The following is a 13,452-nucleotide window of genomic DNA, read 5'->3' on the forward strand; positions in this document are numbered from 1 at the left end:
ATAGTACAACACAGGAACAGGCCCTCCGGTCTAATCCCACCTGCCTGCACATGATCCATAACCTTCGATTTCCTGCCTGTTTTAAGTATCTGTATAAACTTCCTTTAAACATCACTCTTGTATCTGCTTCCATTACCCAGCTTCTCACCCCTCCCCCAAGCAGCACATTCCTGACACCTCGCACTATGCTTAAAAAAATAAATTCTTGCCTTGTACATCTTTCTTTAAACATTCTCTTTCTCACCTTAAATTTATGCCCCCCCCCCACCTAGTGCTTAACCTTCAGGAAAAAAAAAGACTATTTACCTCAATTTTAGGTTTCCCTTCAGCCTCCATCACTCAGGAGAAAAGAATCTCCAAATATTTCCAACCTCTTCGCTAATACTCTTAGCCACACAAAATCCTGGTGAACCCTCTCCAAAGTCAGAACTACACACAATGCTTCAAATCAGAAGTATTATAGAGATGAAATAAGATTTGCCAATTTATACTCATTGCCCAATCAAAGGCAAGCTTTGCATATGGCTTCCTTACCAGCCTATCTACTCCATTTCACAGAACTATGAACTTGCACCTCAAGATCCCTCTGGACATAAATATCCTAAGGGTCTTGCTGTCTATACTTTCCCTTGTGTTTGACTTCCCAACGCGCAATAGCTCATACTTGTCCAGATTAAATTCCATCTACATTTCTCCACCCATATCACAAATTAATTATTTCCTACTGTATCCTTTGACAACCTGTCACTATTGTTAACTCCACCGATTCCTGTGTCCATTGCGAACTTAATCAGTTCAAGAGCCTTAATTCTAATCCAGTCAAAGAAGCCCATGCTGATTGAGCAATCTCAGTTCCTTGAGCCGCCCTAACTCATCTCTTTATTAAAAACCCAATGTAGAGACAGGTTAGTTTCTGTCACTGAAGCAGTTAAGAACCAAGTTTCCCATTGGATTGAAAATGTATGGTGTACAGAAATAAGAACACAATGATGTATTTTTTTTGTAAAAGACAAGATTTTCCTCCATAAAAACTTTAATGCTACATAAATTAATGAGAAAACTTTGTAAAGTACTTTGGCTCATAAAACTGGCAAAAGCTAGTGCCAAAAGAAACAGGATAAATTAAGCTAAAACACAGGCCAACCTGTACAATATCATATTTGATAGAGAATTGTTTAAATATACTGGCTTAAAAATTTCAACCAAATACTTTAGTTCTAATGAAAATTCTGGACTTAATAAATTAATTTGACTAATTAAGCCCATTATCCAACTTTTTGAAACAAACCAATTTGTTAAAGTTTTTGTCACTCATGTTACATTTACAGGCAACAGAATAGGAAGTGCAACTGTAAAAATCATGTCCATACCTTGTATAATGATCTGAACTTGGTTTCCTTAAAGTCTTCTTGTAAAATAACTCCTGCACATACTACACAATTTAATATGACTACAAAAAAACAAGTGATTTATTTAGAGGATTTGTTTTCAGCTGATTAAGGGAAAACGTTAATTTTATCAGTTAAGCCTTAATCAAAATCTATCATTGTTCAATACAAAGAACTGAGGCTGAATATAAAGAAATTTCATACTGAATACTTCTGTGGTTAGAAATTCAAAGTATTTTTTTCACATCCCATAATCTGCTATCGGGTAGTCCTGAGACAGCTTTTGATTAAAATCTTCCATTTTAAGCTGGTGCTCAAGTGCTTCTTTGAAGTGCAGCAAGGTTAATGGAACAAAATTGCTGAATTTTCAGAAGTCCGCTCTGTATTTCCCAATCATTCCTCCAGCAAACATTGAGATAAAGGTAGTAATGATTTATAGATTATGACATTTCACCTTGTCCAGACAGCAGAATTCAAACACGAAGCCTATACTTGTAGATAGGCATTATCTTCATGTTTGACTGGTAACTCCATGGAACAGGCTCTCAAGATGTTGATTTTAAATCATTCAAATGAAAATTTGATTTATTTCTCAAAGTGTTCTAGGATGAAACAGTAATTTGAAATATAGCAGGTTTGGGAGTCAGATGACTTTCAAGCCTAAATTTTCCAAACTTCTCCATTGTTAGGTTTTTGCTCAACTCACATATGGGCCTGGTTGTGGAAAACTAAAATGATGTATCAACAATTCAGTTAGTTGCAGTCCAGGATGACAGCAAGGCAGCATGCTGCTCTTTCAATGAGCTCTTCCCAAACTGTATCCAAAATTTTAATTTTCATCTGTAAGATGTCCAAAGATTGACAAGAATGTTTCATGTACTATGAAGCAAGCAAAAGAACATGATCTTGCTGAATTAATAGCCAGAATCTTTCAAATATGTGAAATGGAAAAAAGCAACATACAAATTAGTTGTTTTTTTTTATATATACAGAAACTGTAAACCATATATGCTCCAGGCTTGCTTTTACTCCCCCAAATCAGTTGAATGTCATCTTCAATTAATTCATCATTTCATCATTTTACAGTCGAACATTTTCAGTTGTGGTAAAATTATAGTAAAATACGATCCACCATCCTGAAATTGGAGGCTTCACTCCGAAATGCTTAGCTGTCATCACACTGTTTTGACAATTCAGTAAATCACAACTTGGATTCCATATATAAAACAAGACACAAAAGTTGTCTATTCTGTTTAATGCTGCGATCACGAGAGAACCATGCAGTCGCAATCCAAGGTATTTGCATCAAATTTGAACTCTGTCAGGAGAATGAATTGTTAATGCAAGTTCTTCAAATAAATCCAATGTTCAAAGCACCTGGCATCAAATTACCAGTTGAAAAGGAAAGCAAGATTATCATTAAATGGCCTTTTTCAGAAGATAATCTGCAGTCTTGAAGGTTGTGATCACAAGGCACATTAGAATTGCAAATTCCACTTAGTGTTTCCAATTTGATCAAACAATACACGAGTTGCTCCGTTCTCCGATGACTCCACTATACAAATCCAATGAGGGTATGAAAAGTTAATAATTCTCCTGAGTTGGTTATAAAGGTAATTTTATTAGCAAAAGTGGTTTTGCCATACTGTCTTGTTAAAGTTCAATATCATTATAATGTATGTTGAAAAAAGTCATTTTAGTACAACAGTACAAAATTTCAATCTGTTGCATGAACTTTTCATAGTGGACTTTCCTTCCATAATCTTCAGGTAGGCCATGACAAAAATTTATCCAACAAAATGTAGCTTCTCATTAACCAATCCAATCAAAGTGGATTACAAGGATAAATCATGAGATCATACATAAAAACTTTTTATACAGTACCCTCATTTCAAGGCATAGCAATGTTATCTATACAATATTAAATTAGTCATGATTAGTACTTTGTTGCACACCTCTTGCATCCAATGATTGCTTGAAGTCTGATTTATAGACATCACCAGGTGCTGAATATCTTCTCTGGTGATACACTGCCAGGCATCTGCTGCAGCCATCTTCACATCCTGCTTGTTTGTTTCAGTTGCTTGTCCCCTTAATTTTTCTCTTCAGCATATGGAAGGCATGCTCAATTGGATTTAGAACGGGTGACTGACTTGGCCATTCAAGAATTTTCCAATTTTTAGTTTTGAAGAATTCCTTTGTTGCTTTAGCAGTATGTTTGAGATCAATGTCTTGCTATAGGATGAAGCAACGTCCAATGAGTTTGGAGGGATTTGCTCAATTTGAGCATATGTTTCTATACACCTCAGAATTCATTTTGCTACTGCCATCATATACAGTGCCATAACATCACCACCACGTTTCACAGTGGTGGTGGTATTCTTTGGATCTTGGGCAGTTCTTGCATGCCTCCACACTTTGCTCTTGCCATCACTTTAATCTTGGCTTCATTTGTCCATAAGAACCTTTGAATTAATTCTGCAAATTCTTTCAAATACTTCTTGGTAAACTGTAATCTGGCTATCCAGCTTCTGTGGCTAACTAGTGGTTTGCACCTTGCAGCGTAGCCTCAGTATTTCTGTTCATGAAGTCTTCTGCAGACAGTAGTCATTGACATTTGAAAAGTGTTTCCGATCTGTCAGACAAGCCTTCGCAAATTTTTCTTCATTATGATGAGAATGTTTGAAATCAGCAGTGGAAGTCTTCCTCGGCCCACCAGTCGCTTTGTGATCACTAAGCTCACCAGTTAGCTCTTTCTTCTTAATGATTTTTCAAACAGCTGATTTTGGTAACCCCAAGGTTTGGGAGATGCCTCTTAGTTTTAATCTTATTTTTCAGCCTCAATGGCTTTTTTGACATTCATTGCCACAACCATGGTCCTCGTGTTGAAAAATGGCAAATCCAAAGGTGATCAAAAGCTTAGAAGCTAACGTCTCTAATACCTGCACCAATGAAGCAATTAAATATACCTGATTAATCACAAACACCTGTGAAGCCAAATATCCCAAACATTATAGTGCCCTGAAATGGGGGAAACTGTTTATACAAAGTGCTGTAATTTCTAAAGGGTCAAACAAAATATATATAAATCACCTTAAATAAAATCTGGAATGGGTAGTTTAATCAAACGAATTGTTTGATTACAAATTTAAAACTGGAGCACAGGAACAAATAAAGAAAGTATGTCCCAAACACTGTGGAGAGCATTGTACATCAATACAATGAAAAAGTAGGTACATGGGTATGTTTGCATACAAAGATTGGTGAAACTGTAGACATTTGAGAGGACTGTGAAAGAATACACAAGATATAGGTCAGTTACAAATATGGGCAAAGAAATGGTGAATGAAGTTTAATCTGGACAAGGGTGATGCTGCCCTTTGGGAGGCTGTATATGAAGGGAATATATACAATTAATGGTAGGGCTCCTTCAAATTTTTATATGCAGAGGGATCTGGAATTGCAGATTCACTGCTCATTGAAAGTGACCTCACAAGGTGATAGGATGGGAAAGGCAGCAAATGGCATGCTTAGCTTCATCAGGTGTGACAATGAGAACAAGTCATGATTCTGCTATATAAAACCCTGATGAATGGCTCAAGCCCAAAACATTGGTTCTGTATTTCTACCTTTGCTACATAAAGGACACTGTTTGACCTGCTGAGCTTCTCCAGCATTTTGTGTTTTTATATAATATTGCATGCATTCTGGTCACTCCACACCAGGAAGAATGTGGAGGTTGGGAAGAGTATGCAAGAGGCTCCACAGGATATTGGCTAGTTTACAGGGTATGAGTTTTGGGGAGAGATAGGAAAACTTGGTTTGTTTTCTCTAGTGTGCAGGAAGCTGAATAGAGTACATAAAATCATGAGGCATTGATAGTGTGGACAGTCAATCTTTTCTCCAGCGCAAAATAGAAGACGTATTTAGCTGAGAGGAAAGGAAGTTTTAGATGTGCAGGGCAAATATTTTAGAGAATGCTATGTCCCAGAAACAAGCTGGAAGCAGATACAATAGTGTTGTCTGAGGCTTCTAGAACCTAGACACACAAATATGAAGGGGATGGAGGGATATGATCAAGCATAAGCAGCAGTTTGATTTGGACATCACCTTTGGCAAATAGGTTACCATACGAGACTGTTCCCATGCTGTAATGTTCTATAGAATTCCAACTCATTCCTTGCTGCACTTGTATTGCCCAAGAGAAATATCCAACTTTAAGGTGCAAAACATGAAAGTGATTGTAGTAAAAATACAAATGTTGGAGGAATTCAGCAGGTCTTACGGCATCCATCGGAGGTAAAGATTCTTACTTATGTTTTGGGCATGAGCCCTACCATTTTCTTGAATATTTGCAATTAGAATTTTGTTTAACCAGGTAAAAGATTTAATCGCTGGCCAAGGCCATTGCTACTTTTCTGGCATAGCTTTTCATTCATTTTATGCTTGGTTTGAGAGAATTTTCACCAATCTTTTAAAAACTGCAGCTGATAAAATTGCTTGATATTGGAGTTATCGTCATTTTCAATTTGTATCAACTTGAGACACCGTTCAATTTTCATTATGCAAGGAAGAAGCCACCAAAGTATCTTTCACCCTTTGGTTTTTTTTGGTTGATTGCACCAACAAAAATGTTCTTTGTTCACACAATAGAATTTGAAGCGTTTTAGAATCCAATCACTTGGTAAACGTTCAGGAAAAAAAGTAGCAACATTGTACATTCCTCTGAATGAATTTTTCCTGTTCCTTTTCCTTTCATGAAGAGTGGAGATATTTGTCGAACTTTAGTAGAATAGTTTGCCTGGGAAGAATGCTATCCTGATTAGAGAAAACAATTGGGTATGATGAGCTTCATTGGATCAAGTACAGTTGAAGAAACATTTTAAATGCTGACATTCATTTGGTAACTGGGTGTTTTCTACAAAAGGAAGAAAGATACTACAATTTAAGCCATTAGGTGCTAAAAAAAGCATGAAATTTCTTTATTCAGCCTCAAGCGATCAAAAAATTTAGGACAATACCTGTTGTACTTGTTCACAGTCTTCTTCATGTCTAATTTGATGGTTAAGGACTCTGTTGTATTGTCTCGTTCATTATTGGCAGTACAATGTGAAGTTTCCATGTGATGAGATTTATGGCTTGATCGCTTCAGAGGATCATCACGCTGGTCCTTAGAAAAATCAGAACGGCTTCTAAACTCCCTTCCTCTTTCCACTTGTCCCCTTGTTGTAGGGTTTGCTGCATATCTTGGGCTCACTTCTTTCTTGCCTGCACGTGAAAACCTGTCAGAGTAATGCTCAGGAACTGGATATTTGCTCGAGACAGGGTGGTGACCCTCTGTTTTGTTCTGATCAGTACCCGATCTCCTGCTGTTACTGTGAAAACGACTCACCTCCTTAATACTCGAGGATCCAGTCATATATTCTTTATCTTTCCTGGAATATCTTTGCGGTCTTTCACTGGAAAACCTCTGGTGATGCTCTGAAGATGAGTGCATTTCAGGATATTTTTGCGAATGCGCAAACCCACTCTTTACCGGCATGCACTCTTCAAAGCGATCACTATCACTATACCAACTTCTTGACACATCTTTGAGACGTGTATTTTCAGTGTCACTGTATAATGTAGAAGAGTAGGCTTTTCTATTATGAGGCATTTTATCCCCTCTCCATTTCAAATCTCGTTCATGATCTACTGTCTCATGCTTTCCAGGCACCCAGCCTCTTCCAGATGTTTCTCTGTACCCTTTGACATCATCATCTTCTGGATACCTGTGTTGACATAAAGCAGTTTACACTTGCAGTAGAGAGAAGACAATGAGAATTAATTTAGGTAACATGAAGTTTGGGAGCAATGCCTTGAAAGCAGTGGTTACTAATTTAACCCTTTATCCTTCTGAAAGGCATTCAGCAGGTTGCTAAGCAATGGCATCTAGCCCTTGATTTGCTGTATTTCAAAACTACAGGTAAAGAGCTGATGATTTTTATACAAATACATGATCGCACTTTCAGATTAGGACAAAGGGCTTTCCGATTTTAAATCCTCAACTTAAAAAGAAATACAATTTTATTCTGTTGAGGTTCTATACCAAAACATACAGGTTTAATGGATCTATCCCAATACCTCTTCTGGTAGGAGCTCCTTTCCAGAATTTCTTCAGACCGTCTTCCAGGAGAACGTAAAGGACCTGAATGCCGTTCCTCATGTAAACTGTGACTTCTAAAGCCTTCAGAGTCACACCACTTTTCTGCACAACTGTAGGAGTCGGTGACTGGTCGATCAAATGAATTTATTTGTGGATCACCTCTAACAATCTTAGATTTTTCAGCAGTTGATTTGTAATGGGTCAGAATTTCTGAACTCTGATGGTAATGCCGGTCGTCGTGATCATTACGCCATTCATCATGATCATGGTGTCGTTCACTGTGGCCATGGTGTTCACTCTGGCCACGTTGCCATTCATCGTGCCAGTCACTGCTGTCATGATGCCGCTCATCATGGTCGTGGTATGGATTCTCTTCAGCGGATCTTGAAAGAATGGTATGAGATCGATTTCCTTCTCTTTCTTGTGGGTAAAAGTTTCTTCCCATAGTATGTTCTGATCCCACTCTTCTTGTAATTGGGGAGGGCTGCCTATACTCAAAAATTTGATGAACGTGGCCATATTGTGCATCTCCTGATCGCGATTCTACACTGCCCATTTCAGTCCATTTATCCTGTGGGCCTCTCCACTCTGTAGGTCTTCCAGAACTTTGGTTGAATCCTCTCAATTCACTACTATGTGACGGATAGAACCGTCTCTCAACATGGTAATCTTGGCTTCTTCCATAGGTTGGCGAGATTGACCTACAATAATTTGGAGAAGATGGGACATTTTGGTACAACTCAAAAAAAAAACATAATGAACCTCACTCTAATTTTTTTTTACTTTTGCAAAATGATTAATTTTCACTTTTGGATTATACTATGCTATCTGATATCTAAAAGGTTATGATGTACAGTATTTGAAAACCAGAAACATTAAAACAATTTTTATTAGAAATTATACCAGAGCTTGCCAAAACTGTATACAAATTTAAAATTAATGATCCTTAACCCTGAATTGCTAATTAGAACAAATGTATGCAATTTTCTTACAAGATGATTGGTTACTTTCATTCAATGTTAGACTTCTACATTGGGCAGCATTACTGAAACAGATGCTGCAGAGAATATATGCAACAGCTACTGCCACAATGAAATTGTATATTGTCAGAATAGGTGGCCCAAAAAGAAGAAACGGTTTCAAAACTATTTCTGATAATTTGCAATGAATATATAAAAAGTCATGTATTCAAAAATATTCAAGGTTGCAAATATAAGAAACCAACATGACAAGTACCTAACAAACTCCATCAAAGCTATCAAATCCACAGGGCAATGTTTTTGTTTCGTACTAATACACAGATAAGGTTTAAAAAAAAAATCATGGTTAAAACAGCGTCCCAACAATTGAGGATTTGCCATTGAATTTGAACACTTTCAATTTGGAGGTCTTCAAAAACAAAGATACACGTACTTCAACAATTTTCAGGTGTGCGAAATGTAAGTGCATCTTAAAAATAGACTTCATTTCAGAAATGCAATTAGAGGAAGTAGTATCAGGCTCAAATCAAACATTTCTTTGTTTATGCTGGGATTTCAGATGCTAACCACCTCACAAAATGCATTTTACAGATGGGGTGAAAGTGCAGGCTATTCAATTCCTGGAAAGCAGCAGTGAGGTACATCTCATCTTTTTCAAGGCTATTTTTGGAATGTAGGCTTCATTTCCAAAAAATTGGTATTTAATGTCCTTGAGAAGATAGTTCTGATGCCCTACCTTCTTGAACTGATGTTCATTCCATGAAATTGTTCCAATATTGCAGCAAGACGAGTTCAATAACAATGAAGAGATGATATACACCCAAATGGATGAATCTCCCATGTGACTTTTGTCCTTCCGGGTAGAAGAGGACACTAATGTAATCAAATAAATACTGGAAACTTTCAGCAGTAATTCAAGAATGTTAATAGTGGAGAGGGTACACATTTAAGTCGCAGATGACTTTGTCAGAGAAGATGCTTAGAACTTCACTTTTACTACTGCTTCAGCCATCCAAGCAAATGGAGAATATTTAATTCAAAGTTCTGAAACATCCAATAATCATCAGAAAGGCTTTGGAGAAACTGGAGTCAAATTATATGCTGTAGAATAAATGTCCCTTTACAGCTGTGAAGCTGGTCTGGATCAATTTTTGATGATAATCCCCAGAATGCTGATGATAGGAGACTTGATCACAGCAATTCCACTGACTGTTAAGGGCCCAGTGAGGTCTCTTGATGATCGCTGGGTGATGCTCAAGGGCAAATAGTGGCAACATTGTTCATCAATCCATATTTCAGTTTGGCAGAGAAAATTTTGGGTTGAAAATTCTATCCTGGAAAATTTCTCTGGCACCATCCTGAGGAATTACTATAGTGATGACCTGGAGTCAAAATAACTGCCTTCTAACAACCACAAGCATCAATTGTCACCCGACAATCACATACAATGATATGCAAATGTTTGGGCACCCCTGGTGAAAATTTCTGTTACCCTGAATAGCCAAGTAAAAGATGACCCAATTTCCAAAAAGCATAAAGTAAGAGGACACATTTTTAAATATTTTAAGATTACTTTATTTTCATCTTTCATAGTTTCAAAATAACAAAAAGGAAAAGGCCCAAAGCAAATGTTTGGGCACCTTGCATAGTCAGTACTTAGCATCACAGCTTTTAAACACTTTCTGTAGCCAGCTAAGTCTTTCAATTATTGTTTGGAGTATTTTCGCCCAATCTTCCTTGCAAAAGGCTTTTAGTTCTGTTAGATTCTTGGGCTGTCTTGCATGCATTGCTCTTTTGAGGTCAATCCACAGATTTGATGGGATGTTTAGGTCAGGGGATTGTGAGGCCCATAGCAAAACCTTCAGCTTGCACCTCGAGGCAGTCCGTTGTGGATTTTGAGGTGTGCTTAGGATTATTATCCTGTTGTAGAAGCCATCCTCTTTTCATCTCCAGCTTTTTTTTTTTAAATATAAAACCAGAGTGTGACGTTTGCTTAATTGAATTCACTCTTCCCTCTACCAGTGAAATGTTCCCAGTGCCACTGGCCGCAACACAAGCCCAAAACATGATTGATCCACCTCATGCTTAACAGCTGGAGAGATGTTCTTTCATGAAATTCTGCACCCTTTTTCTCCAAACATACCTTTGCTCAATGCGGCCAAAATCTTCTATTTTAACTTCAGTCCACAGGACTTATTTTCAAAATGCATCAGGCTTGTTTAGACGTTTCTTTGAAAACTTCTGACACTGAATTCTGTGGTGATGGTGCAGGAACTGTTTTCTTCTGATGGCTCTTCCACAAAGGTCATATTTGTGCAGGTGTCACTGCACAGTAGAATAGTACACCACCACTCCAGAATCTGCCAAATCTTCCTGAATACCTTTTGCAGTTAAGCAGGGGTTTTGATTTGCCTTTCTATGAACAGCTTTTGGAAAGTTTTCTTGGTCTTCCACACCTCAACGATTCCTGTTGACTGCCATTTCTTAATGACATTATGAACTGAGGAAACAGCCACCTGAAAACTCTTTGCTATCTTCTGAAAAGACCCTTTTACATTTGTGTCCCACTAAATCGGCTCTTCAGTGTCTCGGGATAGGAATGACATTTTCACTTTTCACACTAGACCACTCCTAAATGGGACACTGCATGCATTCACATGACGCAGCAAGCAAAAAAACAGAAGTGACATCATCTCATTCTGCACAATGGCAGACATCAGACAGATTGCTTTGGACGCCCTGAAGATGTGTGAATCTATCACCAGTCAGGTCTTATCAGCCTCCTTATCTGCAAGTTGATGAAAATAATAACGGGACTTAAAAGACAGCTGATACCTGATTGCAGGTGGCAGAATTTTAACAATATCTTGCATTTAACCTGTGATGTGTTTAAGGAGGAGAGAGTGGCTGAGTCAAGAGTCCACCATAAAAATGCTTGGTTATAATGAAGCATCTTGAAAGGGTACATAATAACAGAAGGATGTGGAAGAGGGAGACCTCAGGGACCTGTATTCTGGAATTAAGTCTTTAAAAAAAAACCAATGGTGTGAGAATCTACAAATGTCTCGTGCGACGTTTGATTTCATTGCTGGGATACTGGGGCCATACCTGAGGCACAAGAAAACAAAATTCTTAAGTCCTCTGGAACCTCAGGTTAGAATTGCAATAGCTTTGTGGTGTAATGTCACTCCTGGAGGGTATTGTTCCATCAGTGTTCTTTTTGTTGTTGGTATCTCCACTTTATTCACAGTGAGGAGGCAGGTGATAGTCGCTGTGAAAAAGAACCTCATGACACATTTCATCAGGCTGCCGAATGGGGAGCATCTTCAGGAGACAGTGGAGTCATTTGAAAGAAAGGGCGGATATCCAATGTGTGCAAGTGCCATCAATGGCACACATATTCCCACAGGATGATCCAGCACCCATACTACAATCAAAAAGAGTGGCACTCCATTGTTCTGCAAGCTGTTGTCAACCATATAGTATGGATGACATCCATTAATATCAGTGTTCCTCATCTGAAAATGTAAGCATAATGTCACTCTAGCTTCCTTGTGTTTCCAGCTTCACAGACGTGTATGCTGGTTGACCAGGTCGCACTCATGATTCTTGCGTTCTTCACAACTCTCCAATTTTCAGAATGGCTGAGGATGCAGGCAGTTATCTATTTCCCCAGTGACATAAATTAATATGACAGTGCATGATGATGCTTTAACATGTACATGTTATCATTTTAAGTGTTAGGCGGACCCTTGCTTTGAACGGGATGGTGAGTCGGCACTGCCATTGTTTCCTTCTGCTCTGAGTAACCCACACACTCAATGATTTTATCACAAGTCTCCAGAAATGTTGACGGCGTGAAAATACCTGCACGCTTGCCCATTGAGAAAAATCGCTGATGAAGGGGTTCATTGATCCCCGTAAGCACACATTCAACTACAGTCTGAGCTCTGCAACAGTAGTTGTGGAGAATGCATTTGGCCATCTCAAAGGTTGCTGGAGGTGCCTGCTGAAATTAATTAACACCATTTTTGTGTCAGAGGTTGTTGTTGCCTACTGTGCCTTGCATAATATTTGAGATTAACAAGGAGCACTTCCTGGAAGAATGGAGGGCTGTTGCATCTGATCTGCCTCCTCCAAAAAGAACCTCCTACAGAGATGCAACAGGCCATGGTCTGCAGGCCACGCGAGTATATAATGACAGTCCTGTGTGAGAATGAGGATAACAACTAAGTCATTTCACTTACAAGTAAATTTTATTGCTCATCTTAGAACATAGTGCAACTGTAAAATCTGAACTCTAAAATAAACCTCTAATAACCATTAAAGCATCATGTGCAACAGTTGTGTAAACAGACAAAAATTGTCAATAAAGACAGTGCAAAAGCTTTCTGGAATAAAACTAACATTTTAATAACATTTCCAACAATCTTTAACAAGGTTTCAGAAGTGATCAAGGCAATGTAATGCACAGATACATGTCTGGAAATCATTAGTTCAACATACTAAAAAAATTGCAAACAAAACGACTACAGTAATAAATGAATCATGTGAAACTTTTCATTGGGCATTGTCATCCTAAAGCAAGTGAATGGAGGAACCAATGAGGGATTGATCAGCTGAACCCTCAAAACCACCCTGTGACAAGTGTGCCCTGCTTGAGGGTGTGTTGACAGTTGGCATGTAGGCGGGGTTCATCATTGGAGCCAGAAGACAGTAGCGGGATGGGGAAGGCTGCGTAAAGCAGTAGGAGGGAGGAGATTAAAATGGGGATGGTGACAGTGGTCAGAGAAGGGAGGGATATGCAATGAGGCCTGTGGCAGTATGGAGGCAGAAGATAGTTGGAAGGAGGGGGAAGCTGGTGGGAAAGAGATGGAAGTCAGTTGCAAGGTGGAGGAAGTAGGTCTGCCAAAAAGGAATAGGACTGGATGGTGCAGGG

General features: G+C 38.5%; 1 protein-coding gene across 7 annotated transcripts in view; it reads right to left on the minus strand.

Annotated features, from left to right (window-relative positions):
* LOC138738716 (BCLAF1 and THRAP3 family member 3-like) overlaps window positions 1–13,452 on the minus strand; it is a 46,759-nt gene that overhangs the window by 18,034 nt on the left and 15,273 nt on the right. For all 7 annotated transcript variants that reach the window (XR_011341704.1, XM_069889472.1, XM_069889476.1 and 4 more), the window contains exons 3-4: window positions 7,512–8,234; window positions 6,410–7,159 (exon numbers count right to left, since the gene is read on the minus strand). Coding sequence is in view for 6 of the 7 variants with exons in the window: in XM_069889472.1 (XP_069745573.1) it covers window positions 6,410–7,159; window positions 7,512–8,234 (1,473 nt within the window). In the remaining variant the exon portion in view is untranslated. The remainder of the gene's footprint in view (window positions 1–6,409; window positions 7,160–7,511; window positions 8,235–13,452) is intronic.

This window comes from Narcine bancroftii, chromosome 7 (assembly GCF_036971445.1).
Source record: "Narcine bancroftii isolate sNarBan1 chromosome 7, sNarBan1.hap1, whole genome shotgun sequence".
Lineage (NCBI taxonomy): Eukaryota > Metazoa > Chordata > Chondrichthyes > Torpediniformes > Narcinidae > Narcine > Narcine bancroftii.